This window comes from Taudactylus pleione, unplaced genomic scaffold (assembly GCF_031769625.1).
Source record: "Taudactylus pleione unplaced genomic scaffold, aTauple2 ptg000408l, whole genome shotgun sequence".
Taxonomy (NCBI): domain Eukaryota; kingdom Metazoa; phylum Chordata; class Amphibia; order Anura; family Myobatrachidae; genus Taudactylus; species Taudactylus pleione.
Window position 1 is genome coordinate 10327900 of NW_028284810.1, and position 26613 is coordinate 10354512.

Sequence of the window (26613 nt, forward strand, 5' to 3'; positions counted from 1 at the left end):
TATTCTATATAGCGTCTCCGTTGCTGTTTGGTCACATACATAAATGTTTCTCTCATAGAAGCTGCTGTCTGATGAAAGGCTGTATCAGAGTGAGGTGCTTTATGCCTTTCTGAGCCCATCACCTGCACACCTCAAAGTCATCGATGTCCAGGGCAAAAAATCTTCCTTCTCACTCTCCTCATTTTTGGAAAGACTTCCTGGAGACTTCTTTTCCCACCAAGAGGTTAGTGCTCTCTGGCTTATATAGTGTTTATATTCTTGTATGTACATCGTAGTCCTAATGATTCATAGCTCACAGTCATAATGATGTAATCATTATGATATGTAGCTCTCAATCATTGTGCTCTGGACAGACTAATCATTATAATATTTTGGTCATAGTGATGTATAGGTTATAATTATTGTGATGCATAGGCTGTAATCATTGTACTGAGTATTACCAGATTTTCTGGTATGTGTATGTACTGTTGGCTGATTCCTGATTGTTAAGCTGGGTACACACGGTGCAATGTGTATTCAGCGATGTGATCCACGGTCCGACGGACGACATATCGAGCCGTCCCCACACATGGAGCGATCCGGCGCCTGATATGCCAACCCCTCCCCCCTTGCATAGACCAGCATAAGATCGTTCATTGATTCTCCAGATCTCTTGTACATGCAGAAAGATCTGGAGGAGTGACTGACGACCCCACAGGAGTGCGCAGCGGATGATATCATGCCCACACACGGACCGATATAGCTTCAATATAATTCCAATCCGCCGGATCGGCCGCTATATCACTACGCGTGTGGGGGCCATAAGGGGTATATTTACTAAAGTGCGGGTTTATTGAAGTGGAGATGTTGCCCATGGCAACCAATCAGATTCTACTTAACATTTATCTAGCACCTTCTAGAAGATAATAGCTAGAATCTGGTTGGTTACTATGGGCAACAACTCCACTTCTAAAAATCCGCACTTTAGTAAATATACCCCTTGTACTCATACAAGGTAATGTACTAAACCAGGGGTTCTCAACTGCAGTCCTCAAGTGCCCCCTACAGGTCATGATTTCATACAAAGGTGAGTTAATCTATATTGCTGGGTCAAGAATTATCCCACCTGCTTCCACAGACAGAATCCTCAGAACATGACCTGTTTGGGGATACTTGAGGGTTGGAGATGAGAACCACTGTACTAAACTATTCTATTTATTTTTCCTAAAACATTGCTCTGAATTCCCTAACAGGTGGTACATATAAAATTCCTTTGTTACTGGTACTAGTTTAACCCCTTCGCTGCTAAGGGTTTTCTCATCCTTGTGCTGAGGTCATTTTTTCACATTTGCGCTCGTCACATTCTATCATTAATAGCCATTATTTTTTTATGCGTTTCCCACACAAATTATACCTTGGTTTTTTTCAGGCTTTGTATTTTCAGAAAATACCATTAGTCTTTGTAATCATTCCCGTCCATAAAAAATGTAACAAGCAAATAGTGTTTAGACGCTTCCTATGTGTATAACCTAACATTTTATATACTAGACAACCTACCTCAATAAATGAGGGACCACTTTTTTTTATCTGGCATACGATGGGGGGAGATATGGGCTTTAGATCCTCCCCAATGTGTGGAAAATTGTAGTATTATGTACTGTTTGTTATTGTCTGACAATGACTATGAAGGGGGCACATCGTTTGAAAGTGGAGACTCCCCTCTTTAAAGATAGGCTACTCCCATACGTGTGTAGTGTTCACGCTAGCTACGGTGGCAGGCAGGGCGCCGGAGCTAGAGAAGGCACTTCCATTCGCGCACCCGAAAAGGAGGCGTGGCCATTGAAAAGGGGGGGTGGCTATAAGACGCGTCACCCTTTTCGTCACTCTTGGGGGGCGTGCCTGGTACTTGCGGACACGCCGGGCAGCCCCCAAGCGCTGCTGACAGGGAGAATAGATGCCGGGCGCATGCACCGTCGGTGACCGGGTCACTGCACATTTCCCCACCCGCGGGACACTGTGACCAACGAGTGAAGACAGCACCCGCAGGTTGTGAGGGCAGGGCGCTTTTTGCCCTCCTTCTGGAGGGCAGGGTGCTTTTTGCCCTACAGAAGGAGGGCAGCGCGCCGTGCCCCGCTAAAACAGCCTAGCGGGAATGCTCTGTGTGCCGTACAGTATGGGGGAGATAGGGCACAATATGCCCTTCCCCCATCTATGGAAAACTATCTATTTGTGTGTGTAGCGCTGGGCGATATTGACTCCACATTAACAGATCTAATTATGGACGTGCAGTGATCGTAAATACGCGCTATAGTGCATATTTCACATGATCTAGAGGACCGGGTACTCGCTTTTAAAAAAAGGGCGGGGTCCCCAGGGGCGCGCTGTGCTGCGGCTAATCCCTGAAAGGCTGTAAGGGATTGGCCGCAGCACTGTGCTTCCTCGGGGGCCCGACCCAGCTGCCCTGCAGAGAGAGACTGCACTCCTGTCATTCAAACAGGCGCCGGTTGCTAGCCAATCGGAGTTCGCGGAACGGCAGCCAATCAGCGGTTGCCAGTCTACGAGCTCTGATTGGCTCACAAGCGGCGCCATATTTGAATGACAGCGGCGCTAGCCGCTACACAGAGTGCCGGACCAATGCGGCTGCCCGCCATTGGGGCCCCAGCCAGCTGATGTAGATGAGGGCTGCTAGAGGTATACAGCTAGGTAAGAGGCTGCTGGGGTAAACGGGAGGGGGGAGGGGAAAGCAGCATAATGTCTGAAGGCCATGCACTATTGTGTGGCATAATGTGTAAAGGATGGGCATTGGTGTGTGGCATAATGTGTAAAGGATGGGCATTGGTGTGTGGCATAATGTGTAAAGGATGGGCACTCCATGAGTGCTGGGCACGCCCCCTACAGTGATTGAATAGGGACGCATCTCGTGAACACGCTCCCTCTTCTAAATGACCACACACCTTTTCTCAGGCACGTCTTCTCGCGCGTGGTGAAGCGCCCAGCCCTAACGTGAAGACTAGGGGATTGCAGCAGATAAATAGAATATCAGTTGTGCTACCCTGTACATACATCCTGGTAGTTCTTAATATTTACATACCACCTCCGAAAACAGTTGTTTTCTGGGATATACCAAAAATATGCCTGTTATTACCTAATGTCTTATTCACTATGAGTTTTGTGTACAGACAAGTCATATCACATGGAGACATTAAACATGGATTTAAGGGGCATCTGGGGAGGTCTGGTGCTGTTGGGGGTATCAGATGGGAATTCTAGGGGTGTGGAGGCATGTGGGGAGTTCTAAAGCATAAATTATGATGGGACCCAGAAATGGTCAGCCCCATTTGTTTTAAAGTGGAGGCTCCTGTGACCCACTTATTTTGTCAGTCAGCGCGATCACTGGGCGTGATAGGGCACGTAATGCCGTGCCTCCCTTATACAGAAAGCGCCTGTTTTGCCTGACCTGAAAGAGCAGACTCCCCTATTGCCGGACTCATTATGGGCATGAAACATACGTTTTCTGTAGGGCAGTGTAACATTGTCCAGTGATCACCAGAAATTAAGAGTACTAAGGGGGGCCATCATTTGAAAGAGGGTGCCCCTGATTTCATGGCTGCCATGTTGGGGGAGTCTTCCCCCATCCAAGACTCAATAATTTTTCTGTAGTGCAGGGGTTTTTGTCTTGTGATCACACTGAGCACCAGGCAAAAATCTCTACCGAGACTCATCACAGTTTCAAGGTATATGCAGATAACGAGCCTCACTCTTAACCCGCAGCAAAAGGGTTAAAGTTCTATACTTGAATTTATCTACATTCTGCACCACATTACTCTTTCTGGCTGAAGTAGGAAGTAGAAGGATGCTACAGTTTCAACAGTGTTATAGTGGGTACCATCATCTGCAGATCACACGATCTGCAGATATATTTGTCAGGTGTGTACCCACCTTTAGTGTATCATTAGCTCTCATTGTGCTTACTAAATTTGTACAGGTCTGTTGCTTTCCTCTATAATGACTGCTTCCCCATTGCATCTTACACTCGCACTGAGCATCTTCACATATGAGCGTCTATAGTATTGTACTAAAACAAAAGTGTGTTATCTTATAGCGGTCTATATTTTCATTTATTCACCCAGGATGAAGCTGAGGAAGATGGTGACTTATCTGACTATGGGGATGATATGGATGGGAAAAAAGACGCCTTGGCTGAGCCGTGCTTCATGCTGATTGTGGAGATATTCGAGCTGCGGGGAAGTGAGTGTTACATTATTAGTAAATGACCTTTAACCCCTTTGTAGCCTATAGTACGTAACACTTTTACCCAGACCCAATATTTTCCTGAGCACTGGTTGAAGAGGTTCTACACTGTACTGATGAGTATACATCCAGTATGCTGTAAGGTACCACTATTGCTGTGTAATGCATCATCAAACTCACTGTTCAGTCATTTACTAATTAGATTTTACGTTCAGCACATTACTGTTTCCATAGGTTGCACCCACTACAGATATCACTGCTGCTCCTAACCAGTATGTGGTGCAACAGCTTGAGCAGAGCTCACTGATTATCTCTATAGGAAAACCACTGAGATCTGTCAGAGAAATATTATACAGACATGTTCAGGTCCAGTGCATGGAACAAATGTCAGAGACTACTGACAGCACATTTCCCATAAAGATTAGTTATTATTTATAAATCAGCAACATAGTACTCAGCACGTTATATTGTGGGGACTGTGGTGATGTGATACAAACAATCATGCAGAAAGCTAACATGGCCCTGCCCTAACAAGCTTAAGCAGTGGGGAACACTTGCTATGTAAGGTAGGGAATACAATTCTAGCTAATGCTTGAGATAAATAATCCTGAATACAGCTAGGGTGCTAATTCTTGGGCCAGTCAGTCAGTGGAAACAGGTTCTGTGCTAGTCCTGGTTTCGGGTAGTTGATAACCACAGACAGCGCGCCAGTTCCTGATAGTTGGTAATGGCAGGTACAGTGCTAGTTCCTGGATCTGGGCATTTGGTATTACAGTCACTGTGTTAGTTTCAGGCTCCTCACAGCTGGTAATTTCCAATACAGCACTATTTCTAGGCTCCGGATAGTAGGCATAACGTTTTTTGACCATATCCTGTAAGACTGGTTACTGCCGGGAATACAACTGAAATGTTTGTGTGGTATTTGCTGTGCAAATTGACATGAAGAATTTCTGAAGACAGATTTGGAAATGTATCGGTTTCTCCTGTAGGGTATGTGCAGCCTGAGGTATGGTATAAAAAATCGACAATAAAAAGGTTGACAGCCAATAAATCGACACCAAATGCCCCACATGCAATAATTCAGCAAGGACAAAAGGTTGTCAGGGAGAAACTGTTGACTGACAAAAGGTCGACAGGTTCAAATTGTCTACACACAAATAGTCAACACTTCTTTTTTTTTTTTTTTTATATTTAATTTAATTCTAATCCTTCCCCAAGTGTGGATGGAGCAATAAGCACTCCCCAGCTATTGTAGAACTACACATCCCAGCTTTCTCTGCCCCCGTTTTGCTATTTTTCCTTTGCTAAAACTGTTGCAAGGCATGCTAGGAGGTGTAGTTCAACAACAGCTGCAGGGCCTCTTATTGCCTACCCCTGCCCTAGTGCCTACCCCTAACCATCCCCTTTGCAGCCTAACACTCACCCTAATCCTTAAAAATGTTAAAAACAATAGTAAAAACATTCCAACCATTTGTGTCGACCTTTTGTACCTGTCGACCATGTGGTCTAGACTTATTGACACATTACCTTTTTATTGTCAATCTTCTATATGGATGCCATCTGCACATGCCAGTAGTACCTGCAAGGAATTGTTGCAGTAGCTGGTGTGTGATGTTACTTAGTAATGATCAAGGTTTCTGGAAAGTTCTATACATTTCTACATGCGTTTAACCCCAATTAATGTTTTAATGTTACCTACGCACCAAGCCTACCATTTATTTTTTTTCTAATATGTTCATAAAGGTCCTGCATAAATCTGTATATTATATTACTAGCGACCCGCCCCAGCTTCGCACGGGAGCAATTTCATCTCGCCAAAGCCCCCTACAACTCATAACAACCTACACCATGTCACCACAGTCCCCTGCATCTTGCCACAACACCCTCCTTCTCACTCCTGCCCCCTGCATCTCACCAGTGTTACCACAAACCCTCTGCTGCTGCCCTGCAGCTGGCTGGGGCTCGTCCACTGGGATGTGCTAGAGAGGGCAGAAGATTCCTGGATGAGAGATTTGTATTGCAGCTACCGTAAACATTATAATCGACATGTCCCCGGAGCTGGAGCACCTGTGCATATTGCTGTAGCCTCTATGTGCACTCCTCCCCAGCTGCCAAACATGGTGATGAGAAATGTCCTCTTTGCACAATGTACCCTGTATTTCCTGGGCTTCCTGTTGAGGCTCTTCGGCATGGTGCCCCGTCTGAGAACAGCGCTGACTTCCAAGGGACGTGCAATCTGTTCACTGAGGGCGTGTGGCTCAGTGGGAATATCACGCTGGAGAGGGAGCACTTCACGGTCGAGGAGTGGTGGCCAGAGTCCATCTGGAGGTTCAGCTTAGGGATGAACATCGAAATCCGATGGTTATTAGCCATCAATGTTTTTGTTCCGTCAGTAGTGGTTTTACCATTTGGTTGTGGCGGTCCGATGTTTGCAACCATCAAATGGCTACTGTGTCTGCATCAGGGCATATTCATGTGTTCATTGGAGGTGTTGTCTCTCACTCTCTGTCTGCCTCAGACATGACCCTGCTCAGTTCCTGACCCTCTACTTTCAAGGCTGCTGCTAAGCAAAGGGCATATTGCTATCTCTCTCTCTCACTGTCTCAGAGAACCAATCAGAGTGCAGACCTCGGACCTGCAGTAGTCAGTCACTCTCATAGCACAACAGTTTTTTTCTGTGATTTTCTTCATTCCAAACCTAAGTTTTAGATGCATTCTTGCTGTTTCAAGCCCCTGGCCAACTCCTATACTTCTACACAGCAGCTTGGTGCAATATTTTTTTTCTGTCACTGCTCAGTTCCCTTTTGTAATAGATGACATAGATAACCTTCCTCGACCAATGCTTTATAGAATACTGAAAACCTCACCAAACTCTGTCAAGCGTTTCAAGAGTTAAGCCCGAACGAACAGACAGGCCTCTAAACCCCTAAGACTGATATGTGTGTGTGTATATGTATATATATATATATATATATATATATATATATATATATTGCAATAGTCCGGCACTCTGACTCCTGTAGAATAATTTGCTCGGGTGCCTCCTAATTAAGTAGACAGAACAGCAGGAAACAGTAGCGGCATGTATAGAAAAGCAGGCCGACGATTCGGGGCATCAGCGCCCCTTTATCAAGGTGAGTAACTCACCTTGACAAAGGGGCGCTGACACCCGGAAACGTTTCTAAACATGGATTAAACACATTAATCAATTTGCCTATTTAAGACTCTGAGTGCCGCTACTGTTTACTGATAGATAGATATATATATATCTATCTATCTATCTATCTATCTATTTATTCAATGTTTATCCAAACATATTCCTCAGGGCATAAACATACAAATGACATAACTCGCCTATATACACCCACCGGACCGTCCATGTTGCCGCCTGCACGCTGTGTCCCACACGTAAATATGACGTCACAGGGAGCGCCTGCATCAGCGTCACGGAGGGCCCGGACCACGTGATGCTAATTCACCAATGGAAATCAAAAGGTCACCTAGCAACCAGACAACAATGCTGATATTATCGAAAACAACACTGAATCAAATGTAATAAACATATAACAGACCGACAGAAACAAATAAACATACATAATATACAAAATGAAAGCACATAATATAAAGGGATCGCATCTATCTTAACAAACATAATCATAATGTAAGCCCCATTACACAGTCATTAGTAGTATTAAATACATGAAGCCCAACCCAGATGCGCCAGACAGCGCTAAATGAAAATAGGGCTTCAATCATAAATAAAGTATACCTAAGATGACATCGAAAGGTAATCAGTAAAACAAAGAGACTATATATAAAGGTTGTAAATATTGATCTTTGATATATCAAAATACACAGTCACCTCGATCATAGAAAACAGAGTCCCAGATGTTCATTTAACCCCCGAGGGGACAAAGTGTCCAGACGAACAATCCATCTACATTCAGCCTGCAACAATAGCAAACCCTGATCACCCCCCGTTTGGGGATTTGTATGTGATCAATGATACGGTAACGGAGGGCAGCCAAATTATGTTTTGCTTCCAAGAAATGGCGGGCCACAGGTTGATCAGTCTTGCCAGTTAGCAAGCCAGACCTGATGGAAGACCTGTGGACTGCCATTCTTTCCTTGAAGACCCTTTCTGTTTTGATTGCCATTGGTGAATTAGCATCACGTGGTCCGGGCCCTCCGTGACGCCGATGCAGGTGCTCCCTGTGACGTCATATTTACGTGTGTACAGTGTGTGTGTGTATATATGCTTTGTAGAATACTGAAAACCCCACCAAACTCTGTCAAGTGGTTCAAGAGATTAGCCCGAACGAACAGACAGGCCCCTAAACCGAAGACTTATATGTATGTGCGTATAGATGCAACATTATATATATATATATATATATATATATATATATATATATATAATGTTGCAATAGTCCAGCACTCTGGCTCCTATAGGATAATTTGCTCGGGTGCCTCCTAATTAAGTAGACAGAACAGCAGGAAACAGTAGCGGCATGTTTAGAAAAGCAGGCCGACTATTCGGGGCATCAGCGCCCCTTTGTCTAGGTGAGTAACTCACCTTGACAATTGGGCGTTGATGCCCCGAAACGCATATTTTGGCCTCTATTCATCACCACAAATGGCTTTGAAGTGAAACAAACAAGATGCGCTTTAACTGCAGACTTTCAGATTTAATTTGAGGGTAATTACACCCAAATCAGGTGAACGGTGTAGGAATTACAACGGTTTCTATATGTGCCTCCCACTTTTTAAGGGGCCAATAGTAATGTGCCAAACTAAATAATCCTAAATGTAACTTTCACTTTTTAATACTTTGTTGCAAATCCTTTGCAGGCAATTACAGCCTGAAGTCTGGAACGCATAGACATCACCAGACGCTGGGTTTCATCCCTGGTGATGCTCTGCCAGGCCTCTACTGCAAATGTCTTCAGTTCCTGCTTGTTCTTGGGGCATTTTCCCTTCAGTTTTGTCTTCATCAAGTGAAATGCATGCTCAATCGGATTCAGGTCAGGGGATTGACTTGGCCATTGCATAACATTCCACTTTTTAGCCTTAAAAAACTCTTTGGTTGCTTTTGCAGTATGCTTTGGGTCATTGTCCATCTGCACTGTGAAGCGCCATCCAATGAGTTCTGAAGCATTTGACTGAATATGAGCATATAATAATGCCCGAAACACTTCAGAATTCATTCTGCTGCTTTTGTCAGCAGTCACATAATCAATAAATACAAGGGAACCAGTTCCATTGGCAGCCATACATGCCCACGCCATGACACTACCACCACCATGCTTCACTGATGAGGTGGTATGTTTTGGATCATGAGCAGTTCCTTTCCTTCTCCATACTCTTCTCTTCCCATCACTCTGGTACAAGTTGATCTTTGTCTCATCTGTCCATAGGATGTTGTTCCAGAACTGTAATGGCTTTTTTTAGATGTTGTTTGGCAAACTCTAATCTGGTCTTCCTGTTTTTGAGGCTCACCAAAGGTTTACATCTTGTGGTGAACCCTCTATATCCACTCTTGTGAAGTCTTCTCTTGATTGTTGACTTTGACACATATACACCTACCTCCTGGAGAGTGTTCTTGATTTGTTCAACTGTTGTGAAAGGGTTTTTCTTCACCAGGGAAATAATTCTTCTGTCATCCACCACAGTTGTTTTCCATGGTCTTTCGGGTCTTTTGGTGTTGCTGAGCTCTCTGGTGCGTTCTTTCTTTTTAAGAATGTTCCAAACAGTTGATTTGGCCACACCCAATGTTTTTGCTATCTCTCTGATGGGTTTGTTTTGATTTTTCAGCCTAATGATGACCTACTTTACTGATAGTGACAGCTCTTTGGATCTCATATTAAGAGTCGACAGCAACTGATTCCAAATGCAAATGTCACACCTAGAATCAACTCCAGACCTTTTACCTTCTTAATTGATAATGAAATAACGAGGGAATAGCCCACACCTGTCCATGAAATAGCTTTTGAGTTGATAGTCCTATTACTTTTGGCCCCTTAAAAAGTGGGAGGCACATATAGAAACCGTTGTAATTCCTACACCGTTCCCCTGATTTGGATGTAATTACCCTCAAATGAAATCTGAAAGTCTGCAGTTAAAGCACATCTTGTTTGTTTCATTTCAAAGCCATTGTGGTGGTGAATAGAGGCCAAAATATGAAAATTCTGTCAATGTCCCAATATTTATGCACCTGACTGTATGTGTGTATATATATATATATATATATATATATATATATATATATATATATATATAATATGTGTGTGTGTGTATATATGTATGTGTGTGTACAGTGTATGTATGTATATATGTGTGTGTGTATATATATATATATATATATAAGAGAGAGATCCATACAAAAGCAGGTTAGGTTGCTGCCACTTTTTCTAGAATAGCATTGTATTACTAGAAATAAAGGGAGTAATTATGTATAGTGCTACACTGAGCTTTTGTTATACAGAATTCTAAATGAAATGGTTAATCTTTATTACTTATATATAAAAAAGGTGGCTAGGTCTTAATTTCTTTAAATCTAAATATACATTTATTATTTTTATGAAGAAAAGCAAAATATCTGAATAAAAGATGAATTTAATGTGAAAATTGTTTTTATTTATATTGTTGTGCAACGGTTTATCTTACTTACAGAGAATTGACTTCTGTCCAGTTCTTAATATATGTCCTGGGTACATACATTAGACATGATAAAGTCTGTTTACTGTATATGTGATGACATTTATTTATAAATAATAGCTAATATAATGTTACAGCTAATTACTACATCGTCTGCTGCACTAGTTTTTCTGGTGGTAGTAATTAGACTCCCTTTGTATCATTTGTATGTCAGAGTAATTCAATTACTGTTTTCTATATCTCTGAGCAGTTTGACCATCATAAACTTCTAATTGGATAATTTGAGTCTAATGTCAACATGTCTTTGTGAGTATCACATTGTATCTGGCCATGTGTGTAATCTCCTCATTGGGGTATTTTGTTTAACAATCAAGTCAGCTTAGGTTGTTCAGTCTCTAGTTAACTGGAGTATATTATAGTGATATTAATCTTATACTCCCTTGAAGATCATTTCCCTTATATACTGGTTTTATTGAGCTCCATAGACAAAGTTGGTGAAATATCGCTTCTCGCTGTTAAGTTTTCTGCAAGGTTGAATCTAACACTGGTAAGGCAGTTCATTTAGGAGCAAGTCTTAAGCTAGGTACAATGGGCCAACATATCGGATCCTGGGTACACATCAGAACGAGGTAATGAATGATACCTTGTTCCGTCCTTCATTACCTGCAACAGGGCTGCTTGCGATATCATGCAGCATGGCCGACCGGATGATATCGTCAGCGGGAGCGCGCATATTGGCCATACACACTGAGCTATGCTGTCGATATGTCGTTCCGATTCTATCGTGCCAACATCGTCTCAATGTGTACCAGATTTACAGTTTCGCATTGCGCACCATTTTCCTGCACTGAAAAATCTCAAACATGTTAAAAGGTCTGTAGTTGAGGGCTCTGTCTCGCTGTCACAATCAGGACTGAGCTGTGGGCAGTGGAGAGGTATGTTTATTCACTGCTGGTTTTCATAGCAGAGCAGTGGTGATCAAGTGCTGCTCGCACTTGCCAATATTGTGTGTGCCAGTAATTGGTGGGTGGGAGAGGGATAAGGGAGGGATCCTTTCACTTTTCATCACTAGGCATAGTTCCAGGTAAGTGCCCCCTAAGTGGGGCATCTTAAGAGAGGAGGGGGCCCATGTGCATTCCCCGTCAAGGGCCCCCTCCTCTCTCCCCGGGAGCTGACTGACGCGGCTGGCCCGCCACCGCAGCATCAGTAGACTCTGGGCACTGGAGTGTGTCCAGAGTCTACTGTGCATGTGCAGATCGCCAGGTAAATGGCGCGGCCGCCATTTTCCCGGTGATTTCTTCAATGCTCATGCACAAAATGCTGTAAAATTGGCCGTGGCGGCCATCTTCCAGCGTTTGGTTCAAAGAGTGCTGTTGTGAGAGTGAGCATCGTCCGTGTCATTGAGGGTACACACATTGTGCCCGAATTGTCGTGCAGCCGGATCGGACGACATATCGTCTAGTGTGTACCCGGAATTACGAGTGCTAGCATTAAAAAAGAAAAAAAAAACAGTCTGCAGAATATTATTGCTCAAGGCCTTCCTGTTGGCCATGTGTAATTGTAAGTAGAATTTGTGCATAATGCTATAATATTTATTAATGAATAATGCTATATGCTTAATTATAGAACACATGTCAGCAATGGGAGAGAGCTTATATATATTCTGCTTTATACATTATAATTTCAGATATCTTCGGTTTATTGATTTATAAATATATTATTTCTGCCACAGCCCTGTATCAGGTCAGATTTGGGCAGTGGGAGTTGTTTGTGGAATATAATGTTTACTATACACTGATTGTACTTTTTTTAAACTATATTAATTTAAAAGTGTACTCTTTCTACTACTTAGAAAAGAATATGTGATTGTCATAATTATTACAATACAGGATTTATTGCCAGAATTATAGCATCTATTTCTGCCTCAATTCTATCACCCTCATCGAGAAGTTGACATTTGATGAGAGTTAATACTGAACATTATTTATGACTTATGTAGGCACAGTTTGAGGAACCTGCCAAAGGATGGTTTGTAATCTAATGTCACATCGCACAGGGACCACGATTCCCATAGTCCAACAGACCATAACCAGAAAGAGGCACCAGAGAAAACAACTCTGAAAAGATGTCATGAAAGATTGCACCACTCGTCTAGGGCCAGAGTTGCGTAGGCAGACACCATGGGTGTATAATCATCTGACCACTGGTATAGGACAGTCCACATGGCCAAAACTTTACGTGGTGTAGGCTGAGGATAATACATTTGAGGAGAACTGGTGACCAGGTTTCTATGCACTCAGCAGAGGTGACAAAACCATAAAGTAACTCTCAAGCACAGTCAGTGGAGGTTGGTCACACCGTTCCTACAACTGATGATAAGAAACCACGATCTCTCTGAAAAACGAGAGTGCTGAGAGTAGCTCTCGGTCATCCCACGTTATTTTGACCAGCAGGCTATCCCAACCCAATCTTTGGTTCTGAAACTTTGTAATATAACTACTATAGACAAACTTATTATATTTTTATAGTGTTTTATTTAGATGTTATGGTTATATTACAATGTTATGTGTTGTATTGTGTTTAGAGGGTTATGTAGGATTTGTGCTGCTCACTGTCTGCACTGTGCAGTATCTGCAGAGAAGGCTTGGACTGGGCCGCCGGGGATTCGGTGAAATCCCTGGTGGACCCAGCTGGTTCATAACCACACCTTCAATTGCGGGAGGGCGTGGCCTAGTGCAGGTGACCGGCGTCAATTTTCAGTTTGTATTGTAACAGCTGCTTGCTGGGACTGACTGACCCAGTAGCAGCGGTGTGCGGCATGCAGCAAGGTCCATCTAGATATAGAGGGGCAGACAGGGCTCCCCGACCGGTACAGTTTTAAAGATTGAGGGCCGCGGCCATGAGGCAGGCAGAGGATGCTACACGGCCACAGTCGGACCTGCCAAGCACTGCAGCAGCCTTCTCTGCCTGCCTCCCAGCGCCAGTCATGTCTGGACTCCAGAGTGACAGTCTGTCACTCTAGGCCAGCACACTCGTCGCAGCAATGAAGCCAGCGCTGGCCATCCAATAATCGCAGTTGTGGGTGTACCTAAACGCTTATTGGTGGATGGCTGGAGCTATCCACCAATCAGCGGAAACAGCGGTTCAAGTGGTCACGCAGGCTCAAGGTGAGAGCCAATCACCGTCAGCATGGCCGGAGACAGAAGAACACAGAAAGAAGATGGGACTCGGGACAGCAGCAGCTGGAGCCTGGAGGGGTGATTAGATGTATTGGATCGCCACATTGAACTGAGGTCTCATTGGATCTTCTATCTGCAGGAATTTTAGCTGAGGGAGAAGGGCTGTCAGGTATACACCTATAATTGACGGGATTTAAATTGACAGAGTGGAGGGGGGGTTGTTAGGTGTGGGGGGGACAGTTCTAGGACATGACTGTAAATCTAGGAGAGGGGGTTGTTATATTTAGGGGGACAGTTGTGGGACATGATTTTTATTGAGGGAGACAGGGAGGTTAGTTCTGGAGGAGGCAGTCCTGGGACATAGTATTAATTGAGGGAGATGGGGAGTTGTCATTATGGAGGGAGGGGCAGTTCTGGTGCATGATATTGAGGGAGAGGGGACATTGTCAGGTATGGGGGTGTTCTGGGACATGATTTTAATTGAGAGAGACGGGGGGGTCAGGAATTGGGGGGCAGTTCTAGGACATATTCATTGAGGAAGAATACCCGGTTGTCATGTAGGGGGAGGGGCAATTCTGGTACATGATATTGAGGGAGAAGGGGGCAATGATATATGATGGTTCATATTCGCTCAACGTATATAACAAACATAAACTGTTACTACACACACACACACCCTAATGTAAATATATATAATCCAAATCTAATATAGTGTATCCCATATTCTGAAATTGAACACAGATGTTTTTTTATATATATATACAGTACTTGTCAAAAGTCTGAGCACACCCCGTGAAATCGAAAAGAAGCTTGTTGTTTATCGTACATTCAGCTACTTGTGTATAAATGGAGTATGATAAAAATAACCAAATTATATTATTTCCAAATTGTCAACAAGTTTCCTGAAACCTCCAGTTAGTCAAAAATAGGCAAAAAGAACTGTGAGTTAAGTGTGGAAACACGTGCTCAATCATTGTTTTGAGGGAAGAAGGTTATTCTTTGCGGCAAATCCACAAACGATTGAAGGTATCCGTTGGGGCCGTGCATCGGGCTATTGAACGAAGCTCATAAACCGGTCAAAACGTTACAAGAAAACAAACTGGTCATCCAAAAACAACAACTGTACAGAAGGACAACTTCATTGTGACTACTAGCGTAACGGACGTTTGACCGCTCCGGAAATAGGAAGAGAATTGCGGAAAAGTCGTTCCCAGCCTGTGTCCGATAGGACGGTGGCCAGGCGCTTGCAGGAATATGGCCTTAGTGGTAGAGTTGCATAAAGAAAACCACTTCTACGTGCTACAAACGTAGCAAAAGGTACGCATGGGCTAAGAAGCATAAGGATTGGACTGAGGAACAGTGAAAGAGGGTGCTTTGGACCGACGAATCAAATTTGTACTTTTTGGTTCGCATCGCCGGGCTTTTGTGCGTCGTCGTCTAGGTGAGCGCTTTCTCCCAGACTGTGTAGTGCCAACAGTTAAGCATGGAGGAGGCAATGTGATGGTTTGGGGATGTTTCGAGGGCAACCAAGTTGGTGACTTAGTCAGAATCAACGGAATAATGGATCAAAAGGTGTACCACAACATATTAGTCCGTCATGCGATTCCCTCCAGGAGGCGACTTATTTGTCAGAACTTTGTTTTCCAACAAGATAACGATCCAAAACATATAACGATCCAAAACATGTCCAAGTTGTGTACTAATTATTAGCAAAAGAAAGAAGATGCTTAAGTCGTTACAAAAATGGATTGGCCACCTCAATCACCAGATGTTTCACCCATCCAGCTTTTGTGAGAAAAACTAGACAGGGAAGTCCGAAAACAGATGCCTACCAACACTGAGGGCCTCTGGGAGGCTCTTCAAATGGATCGCCAAAAGCTGGTAAAATTAGTAAATAGAATGCCAAGGATATGCAAAGCGCTTATCAAAGCTAAGAGTCGTCACTTCAATGAAAGCAGACTACCTAAAACCACCTAATAAACTTGCCTAAAAGTCATATTATGGGTTTACTTGGGTTACTATATCCCAAGTTCTGAACTTGAAACCAGATATTGATATATATATAGATCTGCACCAGTAATTCTATTTTCCAGAATCAGAGAATCAGCTGTGCGGGTGACGTCATGCATCATCAGGGGGAAGGGCTCCAGTGGAGGTACAAACTGGCCATCATTTATCATTTTTTCATCTTTCATTTACTAGTTATTTGGCCACACCCCTCCCGCTGATGACCCCATCTACCTAATGGCTGGTCGCGACCCTTCAGGGGGCCCCTTCCATTGCATTTCCCTGGTGGGCCCTTCATGCACCAGTCCGACACTGCTGCAGAGCATTGTGTGAGTTGTGGTCAGTGTGTGAGGTCCTCAGTAATAGACAGGTTTCTGTAAGGACCTGTGCAGGGCAGCTGAAACCAAACATTCAGCCTAATGTACGATCCTGCTGGTGACTGCACTTTTCTTCATCAGATATTTGGCTCAGCGTTCCAGCTGAAACAGCTAAACACTTTCTGTTGTCATTAGGTGTTTTTTTCTATCTGTTGTGACACTAAGGGCCGTTTTCAATTAGGTGCGAGAAGCCAGTTTCTGCGGAAGAGTATCGCCGGTGATGTCATTTCGCCTGGCGAAAGCTTATCCCGGTATTCAATTCCAAATACATTTCGCTGGTGCGGAAAGTCAATGCATTGGAATAGGCGAAAAAGATTTGCAAATGAAAGCTGTCGAAAAAAAGTGCAGAATTGGGGTTTTGGGATGCAAGCTTGCTGGAACCACCCTGCACCCTTGGGACAGGCCCCCAAAGGTAAAATGTGTCAAAAAAATGTTTTTAAAAAAAGTTAACACCCCAAAAATGACTTTGAAAATGGGGGCGAAAAAGTACAAAGTTGGAAGACAGACTTAAAAACTAGCAAAATAAAACTCCAGGGGGGGGTCCCCAAGGATGCCCCAGGTGTTTTTAAGTTTGCAGGTGCTTGCGGCAGGTGGATTTTTTAAGTTTTTTAAAACAACACTTTAGCAACTTTAAAATATGCTAGCACCCATTTTTATGTACCCCAAATTTGCTGGGACTACTTATTTTCGGCAAAAAAACTTCTAAATGCTATTCTTAACCACTTCTGCAAAGACGCTAATTAGCAGCTATTGACAAGTACCCCAAATACCTTCAGCAGGCCTATTCGGGGGTATCCATAGTGATCCCCAATGTCAGTGCATCCTTTGGGGGGTGTCAGGCTGATTTCCCCATATCTGACAGCACTTTTTGCCAGTTCCGAAATCACCGGGTCCCCGTTTTGCCAATTTTTGATTGAATATTGGGATAAGTGGGGACGAGCTCGATACTTTTCCGCATGGAAAACCAGCATGTGAAAAGTACAGGACTTTTCGCACCTAGTTGAATATGCCCCATAATGGTAATTTTAGGCTATATACAGTATAATATGTAACAAAAATAGATTGTGCTACAACTTTCTAAAACGTGTCTGTTTCATTATAGTGTTTAAATGGGTGAGAAAGACACTGATTGCACTGGTACAAATTACATTTGGAAGAACCATAAACAAGTAAGTTACTATAATTTATCTTCCTGTACTGTTACCATGAATGTGTAAGTAGTCTATGTCGTTACCATTGCGGAGTAAAGTTTCAGGATGTTTTAGGCATCTGCACCTATTGTAATAGTTTCTCAGGTCATTGATTCATGAGTCCGTCCAATCATTCTCCTTGGCTTTCATTTTTCATGTGTTGAGCAGAACTCCATTCAGTTTGTTGCATTCAAAGCACTTTTACATGCTCAGCATCGTTGTGAGAGAGCCTGGAAAAAAGTAACTGAGAGACTGATCTGGAGTCAGGCGAACAAAATAAAAATGGATAAAAGAGATAGAAAAGAGGAAATAAAAAAGAATCATGACATAATAGATAAAACTGGTTGTGGGATATAATCCCCCACACACTTGGCCCTAGACTCACTATGGTTCAGCCCCCGCCATGGTGCTGTAAGGTAATAGGAGAGATCCTTTGCACACAGCTCTTGACTCCCAAAGATCTTGCTATGCAATCACTGCTCCTGACTCATCCCCACATACAGATCCTGCTCACAAACTCATGACAGACTCCCATGTACTCCTGGTTGACCCACCCCATAAACACAGCTACGGACTCCTACATTCTCGTCAACTACTTTACGCAATTTAAGATACTAAAAAATAGAGATGTGCGGGTTCAGATTTACTCTGTTCTTTTCGCCACATTAGCGCAAGTTCGGATTTATCTTATTGGCTATAAAAAAACTTGTGAGGGTCGGATAGCCAATATGATAAATCCGAACTTGCGCTAATGTGGCGAAAAAAAGAACCCGCACATCTCTACTAAAAATGTGTTATATGTATATAACTAAGAACACATCACATCACATCAAGACCATTCAGCTGCAGCAGTATAGTGGGCTAATGCAGCATTCCAGTAATGGTAAGGTTCAAATTCCACCCATAAAATAGAAAACTAGTAATTAACCCCCAATGGTTTTCTGTTACATGCAGCGTCTATAAAGAAATGAAGATGCATAAAATATTAAATGTTAATACAGTTTAAATAATATTGAAACCAATTCATACATCAAAATATCACACACATAAAATATTAAGAACATTCAAGGTGGAGCTACAAGTACCAAAGCAGGTATATTTTGTATGAAATGGGAGCAATTCGGTTTTTCTGCAAATTCAATTAGTGGGTTCCAGCTAAATAAACCGCACATTTTGATGTCATATACACTTGCCAAGGAGAAAGAAGCGTATTGTCTGCATACAACTCAAGCGCACTCCCTCCACCACAGCTTGTGTCTAGAGGTGTGTGACCAGCCTTGTGAACTATATCAAACCAGTGCAGTAAAAGCTTGAAGGGGTATTCCCGGCTGTTTATTCATATGACCGCAGTTTAACAGAGCTGCAAGGCTGTTGTCTAGATGGAATACATATGATTTACCACCGGCTGCAAGGCTGCCCGACAGAGGAGGAAATCCAGATCGTCCCTAAGGTAAGTAACTAACCTAACTAACCTAATTCCCCCCCCCCCTAACCCTTCTTTAGGGGTGCCTAACCCTAACCTCCCCCCCAAGTGCCTAACCCTAATCCCCCCCTTTCCCGCAGCCTAAACCAAAGTCCCCCCGGGGGGGTGCCTAACCCTAACCTCCCCCCGGGGGTGCCTAACCCTAAACCCCCCCCTTCCCCTAGCCGAAACATAACCTCCCGGGGGGGTGCCTAACCCTAAGTCACTCCCCCAGGAGCCCCTAACCTACCCCCCCTGTCCGCGCTCGGTGCCTGGCTTACCTTCGATCGGTAAGCGGAGTGTCGGGCTCCCAGCGTAGTTCTAATGACAGGCGTCGGGATTTCGACGCCTGTCATTAGTGCCTTGCCGGGATTAGACGGTCAGAAAGACGGCGTTCGGGATTAGCATGGCACAGTGAGGACTGGCTTCCAAAATTTTGCAATTTAAATTTGCTTTATATGGATGGTGCCTGCTGAATATTTGAAAGCGACTATATATTGGATAAAAGTGGACCATTAATTCTGCATGTGATATTTATAGAGTAACACCACCAATCTGAGGGCCTGATTCAGACCCGCTCGCAAGCGGGTCGATGGTGGCCCAGTGTGCATGCGCACGACGGAGCCGGCTCCGTCATGCGCATGCGCTAGACCCGGATAGCGACAGGCAAACCGTCGCTCCGGGTCTCGTATCAAAGGGGGCGCGCTGTCGATGTTGAGTGATAGCACGCCCCCTTTGGTGGGTGGGCCGGGGGAGTGGCTGCCCAAACGAAGGCGTTCCCATGTGAACGCCTCCGTTTGGGGCGGCCCCACTGACATCACGAGTGATGTCAGTGGGAGAGATTTCGGCTCTGTGAGAGCCGAAATCTCTCTGGGGCTTGCGGCAACGAGACCCTACCACAAGGGTCTTGTCGCAAGCCCGATGGTCTTGACCATCGCGACCATCTTCCTGGCCGCTCGCTATAGCTGTGGGTGGTCACCCACAGCTATGCAAGCGACCAGGAGGCCGCTCTAAAAAACAAGAAGGCCGGCCCTGATTCAGAGCGCGCGCTCTGTCAGAGCTTCCGGCTCTGAATCAGGGCCTGAGTGCGGTTTTATTCTGCTGGAATCCACAAATTGAATTGCAGCAAAAGCAAATTGCTCCCATTCATACACATTATGCAATCATGTCTCTTTCAACCCATCGTCTCTCTATCAACCCATTGCAGGGGGATCCTTAGTGGACAGAACATTGTAGCTATTGCTACTGAGGGCTGAGCCTCATCACCCCTGTACTGTGTATGTGGAACATCAGGCTCTCTGATGGATTTTTTCTTATTAGTTAGACTTAAACAGTAATGAAGTTTTTACTTCTAAAACATCATAGCACCTATCATGGTGTAAACTACTTCTGGCCATAAAGGGTTTGAACATATGATGTGTACCTGTATGTGGTCTTTTCAGTATAAGTATAGTTGTTGTTACATTGCAGTAGAAACAATAGAAAAAGAAGTAATAAAAAATAAAGAGGAACTTAAATAGTTGTAAAGGTCACGTAATTCCATTGCATAGAAGCTTAGAATGTATTATTGTCTGGTGCTTCTGTTGTGATTTACACTGTTTCTAAATTTAATTCCCTGCAGACAGATCCGCGACACAGTCAATTGGATTTTCAGTGAGCAGATGCTGGGTTACTATATGAATGTCTTCAGAGATGCGTTCTGGCCAAATGGAAAATTAGCACCTCCAAAATCCTCAAGAACAGAGCTGCAGTGTCAGGAGACAAAACAGAAAGCGCAGCAAAAACTACTTGAGAACATCCCCGGTGAGAAGTTTGTCTGATCCTCAGCAGTGTTCTGTACACTGTCATTATGCTGAATCCTTGCAGAGCGCAGAAAACATAGAGTAGGGAGACATGCATACACAATGGAGTGCCTAATCAATTAGGGGCAAGCAGGGCAAAGTGACGTGGCACTTCATCTCCCACCAGGCTACTGTAAGTGCAGCATATGGGCACACCCACACCCACAGCGAGCCGACTCATGGCTAGGTGAACACAACCTCTCAATGTGTTGTAAAATTATTTATTTTACTCTGTATATACTATTGTCAACTTGTGTAGTAGTTTTAGTTGTATTTTACAAGGGAAGTGACTGCAGATTATTGGGAATCTGCATGTGCGAAGGACCCATTGTGCGCATGTGCAGAACAGGTCCTGCAAAATCGTACACACGGTGGCGGCAGACTGTTAGTGATTGACAGTCTGCAGCAGTTTTTGGGTGGGGAGGGGGTGGCGACGGCCTCCATTTCCCAAAATGGAGCTGTGTCGACGCCGTTGAGTGGGAGGGAAGAGGTCAGGATCTCTGTTGGCAGACAGATTTCCTGGCCCCTTTTGGGCATCTGCGTTGGCCAGATTGCGTGACGCCATGGTTACTCAGCCGGCCGAGGGACACGCAGATGATCTGATGCTGCATCCAAGGATGCAGCTCGGCTCAGTAATGCATGCAGGAGGAGTGACGTCTCCTGCTGCATTTCCATACTACCATAGCAGCTGTGATGGCTCCTGCCTCTGCAGCTGAATCGCCCCCTCTATGCACATCCCAATTAGGTGGTCTTCCATATGTACAGCCATGGCCAAAAGTTGGAGAATGACACAAGTTTTGGTTTTCACAAAATCTGCTGCTTCAGTTTTCATGATGGCAATTTGCATTTACTCCAGAATGTCATGAAGAGTGATCAGATGAATTGTAATTAATTGCAAAGTCCCTCTTTGCCATGACAGTTAACTTAATCCCAAAAACAAAATTTCCACTGCATTTCAGCCCTGCCACAAAAGGACCAGCTAACATTATGTCAGTGATTCTCTCGTTAACACAGCTGAGAGTATTGACTAGGACAGGACTGGAGATCACTCTGTTATACTGATTGAGTTAGAATAACAGACTGGAAGCTTTAAAAGGAGGGTGGAGCTCAAGCTCCACCCTCCTTTTAAAGCTTCCAGTATGTTGTTCTGTTAAATCATTGTTCTTCCTCTGGTAACCAAGGTTACCTGCAAGGAAACACGTGCAGTCATCATTGCTTTGCACAAAAAAGGGTTTCACAGGCAAGGATATTGCTGCTAGTAAGATTGCACCTAAATCAACCATTTATCGGATCATCGAGAACTTCAAGGAGAGAGGTGCAATAGTTGTGAAGGAGGCTTCAGGGCGCTCAAGAACGTTCAGCAAGCACCAGGACCGTCTCCTAAAGTTGATTTAGCTGCAGGATCAGGGCACCACCAGTGCAGAGCTTGCTCAGGAATGGCAGCAGGCAGGTGTAAGTGCATCTGCACGCACAGTGAGGCTAAGACTTTTGGAGGATGGCCTGGTGTCAGGAAGGGCAGCAAAGAAGCCACTTCTCTCCAGGAAAAACATCAGGGACAGACTGATATTCTGCAAAATGTACAGGGATTGGACTGCTGAGGACTAGGATAAAGTTATTTTCTCTGATGAATCTCCTTTTCAGATTTTTTGGGGCATCTGGAAAAACGCTTGTTCGGAGAAGGAAAGATGAGCACTACCATCAGTCATGCGAACAGTAAAGCATCCTGAGACCATTCATGTGTGGGGTTGCTTCTCAGCCAAGGGACTGGGCTCACTCACAATTTTGCCTAAGAACACAGCCATGAATAAAAAATGGTACCAAATCCTCCTCCAAGAGCAACTTCTCCCAACCATCCAAGAACAGTTTGGTGACGAACAATGCCTTTTCCAGCATGATGGATTACCTTGCCATAAGGCAAAGTGATAACTAAGTGGCTCGGGGAACAAAACATCGAAATTTGGGGTCCATGGCCAGGAAACTCCCCAGACCTAAATCCCATTGAGAACTTGTGGTCAATCCTCAAGAGGCGGGTGGACAAACAAAAACCCACAAATTCTGACAAACACCAAGCATTGATTAGGCAAGAATGGGCGGCCATCAGTCAGTATGTGGCCCAGAAGTTGATTGACAGCATACCAGGGCTAATTGCAGAGGTCTTGAAAAAGTAGGATCAACACTGCAAATATTGACTCTTTGCATAAACTTTATGTAATTGTAAAAGCCTTTGACACTTATGAAATGCTTGTAATATTACTTCAGTATACCATAGTAACATCTGACAAAAAGGTCTAAAAACACTGAAGCAGCAAACTTTGTGAAAACCAATACTTGTGTGTCATTCTCAAAACTTTTGACCATGGCTGTACTCGATAAAACCCCGCCATTTGTGTCCTATTACCAACTTTTAGTGGGCAATTCAATGCTGAGCGATGTGTGCTCACATTGTGTGTCTGTGCTTATGGCAGCACTAGCACTCGCTTATGTTAATGCTCCCATAAAGGAGTGCCAGGTAAAATAAGTGGTGATGATGCGGTTGAGATGTGTGGCCACTTTGGGTATTCCCACGCCGTTCCGACCACACATCGCATACATCACTCAGATTTACTTCAGCCCCTTAAAGTGATCCAAAGTTGCAGATACTTCTACCTCATTCATGCTTTAAATGAGTAACTTCTTATCCAAGCATTGTGTGTTCTTCCCATGAATTAAACAGATTGGTCATAATTATTGTGTAACTGTTGCTGACTCCTGTTCAGTGGTGAAAGGTTTAAAAGGTGTTTTTTTATATATCCATAATAAGTTACTGTAGATATGGATGTCAGATACAAAGGCACCTACCTGTAATAATAGGCCAGGTGACAGGATCAGATACGGGTTGGGTACGGAATCCCTGTGGTCAGAATCCCGACAGAATTTCTTAGGTATCCTAACCCACCTTTCCCACAGCCTAAACCTGCCCCAGCAGCCTAACCCCCCATCCCCCATAGTAGCCTAACCCTCCCCCTAGTGCAGTGGTTGGGGAACAGGGGTAAATTGCCCCACATGGGGTAAAAATTAAATTCCTGGGGGTAATGGACAGACAGCCGGGCATGCATATGAATCATTCCCCTGTGCTGCAGGGAAGCTCTAAGCCAGACGTGCGCTGAGATGTTATTAACAGCGGGCGCCCGGCTCCTTCCCTGCAGCGCCGCGTTAGCCGGAGGCTGGAGTTCTCTTCTGAACTCCAGCTTCCGCCTCTCTCCATGCGCCCTGTGGGAGAGAAGTCATGGCGTCTCACCCATAGTTCCGAGGAGCAGCCGGGCGGACAGGACGGCGGCGGATGCAGGAGCGGGGATTAAGGTAAGTGTTTTTTTTTTTTTGTACAAGTGGCACTACAGGGGCATTATATGGGGGCACTACTACAGGGGCACTATATGGGGGCACTACTACAGGGGCATTATATGGGGGCACTACTACAGGGGCATTATATGGGGGCACTACTATATGATTTCCTTCCTTTCAAATCAAGGGTGGTAATGTCGGTGTATCTAAATATATTTTGGTGTAAAAGGTAAAAAGTTCCATGATCCCTGCCCCTAGTGCCTAACCCTAATACTGGAGCCAGGTTTCCGACTGCTACCGGGATTCTGGCTGCCGGGATGCCGACTACATCCCTCATAAACATAGGCGGCCAAACTGGATGAGAATGGCCAGATCTCTTCTATCTTCACTGGGGCAGTCTGTGGTCAAATAGTTATATTGCTGCCAGCATTGCCGTGTGTGTAACCTGTGTAAGGCCTATTGAGGCTTGTAGTGAACATGCCATCTTCTCACCCCCAACACGAATTCTATTACACCATGATCTGAGTCAGACTGACCGAATGATCAAGGTTTCCATGGTGACCATAATAGACATTGCAGCATGCATGGTTATAGATTAGGAACAATAGGATCCTGTGTTTATCATTGCCCATGGAAACATGTTGTGCCTCTTAACCTGCATACACACACAACGATTTTGTTACCAACGATTCTATGAACTATTTTCTGTCAGATTATCTGTCAGATTTTTTTAAAGTGTAATGAACTATTTTTTTGAACTACAAACGATTTTTGTAACTTCCCTTAATGAAAATCGTTCAGTTGGTCAGTCAGAATAAACTACAAACGGGAACGCGCATGAATGATAATCGTTCATCGTTATAACTCAGAAACTGAACGATTTTTTCAACGATTGAATGATAAACGACATCATTAACGATAATCGTTCAAAAAAATATGAGATATGGTAAGAACTTACCCTTGTTATCTCTATTTCTACGAAGTCCATAGGGTTCCACAGGATACCTTGGGGTATAGGTGTGACGTCAGTCGCAGGGCACCAAAGAGTTAAGCTTTCAGCCTCCCAGGATGCACTAGGTCCCCCTCCTATACCCCGCCCCCGGGCCAAGGCACCTCAGTTAGTTACCAAGCTATAGGCCGGAGGAGGAGAAGGAAGAGAGAGAACAAAGATCTGGACACATACAAGAATCACATTCTCACCAGAGGGAGACGGAAAACCGGTGACCAGAGCAAAGCCCATCTGCAGCACAGGTGCGACAGGGCGGGAGTCCTGTGGAACCCTATGGACTTCGTAGAAATAGAGATAACAAGGGTAAGTTCTTACCATATCTCATATTTTCTACTTCAGGGTCCATAGGGTATCCACAGGATACCTTGGGGATGTCCCAAAGCAGTATCCTTTAAGGGTGGGGACGCTCCTGTGCAGAAAGGAGAATCCGCTGCCCGAAGGAAGCATCCTGAGAGGCGAAGGTGTCAAACCTGTAATACCTCACGAAGGTATGGACAGAAGACCACGTAGCAGCCTTGCAGATCTGAACTGCCGAGGCACCACGTCGAGCTGCCCACGAAGGACCCACAGACCTAGTGGAATGAGCCTTCAGAGAAGGAGGGACCGGTAGGCCTTCATGAAGATAAGCTTCAGAAATAGCCATACGGATCCAGGCTGCCAAAGTTTGCTTTGAAGCAGGCCAACCCTTTTTACGGAAGCCATAGAGGACAAACAAAGCGTCCGACTTCCTAAACGAAGAAGTGCGGTCAACATAAGTCTTTAAGGCCCGCACAACATCCAAAGAGGCCTCACCCACGGAAAGACCCGGTGAGTTAAAGGCCGGAACAACTATTTCCTCGTTAACATGAAACTGGGAAACAACTTTGGGAAGAAACTCGGGCCGAGTGCGGAGCACTGCCCTGTTCCCATAAAAAACCAAGAAAGGGGGTCTACAAGAAAGAGCCCCTAACTCAGAAACACGTCTGGCCGAAGCAATGGCCAGAAGGAAAACAGTCTTAGCTGTTAGCCATTTAAGATCCACTGAGCCCAGTGGTTCAAACGGCGGTCCTTGGAGAGCCCTCAGGACCACAGCCAAATCCCAAGGCGCCACAGGTGGAACAAAGGGCGGCTGAATGCGGAGAACACCCTGCATAAAGGTGCGCACATCCGGGATTGTAGCAATCCTACGGTGAAACCAGACAGATAGGGCCGAAACCTGTACCTTCAAAGAAGCAAGGCGAAGCCCATGATCTAGTCCCGCTTGCAGGAAGGCGAGAATCCGAGACAGACGAAACTCCCGCGGTGCATAACCTCTCGGTCGACACCACTGGAAGAACGTATGCCACACGCGATGGTATATC

The 26613-nt window shown here is 44.5% G+C and overlaps 1 protein-coding gene across 1 annotated transcript in view; it reads left to right on the top strand.

Moving 5' to 3' along the window:
* SNX25 (sorting nexin 25) overlaps positions 1–26613 on the top strand; it is a 268761-nt gene that overhangs the window by 231242 nt on the left and 10906 nt on the right. The window contains exons 14-17 of the mRNA XM_088447009.1: positions 59–223; positions 4110–4227; positions 17553–17619; positions 20724–20905. Of these exons, the coding sequence (XP_088303135.1) occupies positions 59–223; positions 4110–4227; positions 17553–17619; positions 20724–20905 (532 nt within the window). The remainder of the gene's footprint in view (positions 1–58; positions 224–4109; positions 4228–17552; positions 17620–20723; positions 20906–26613) is intronic.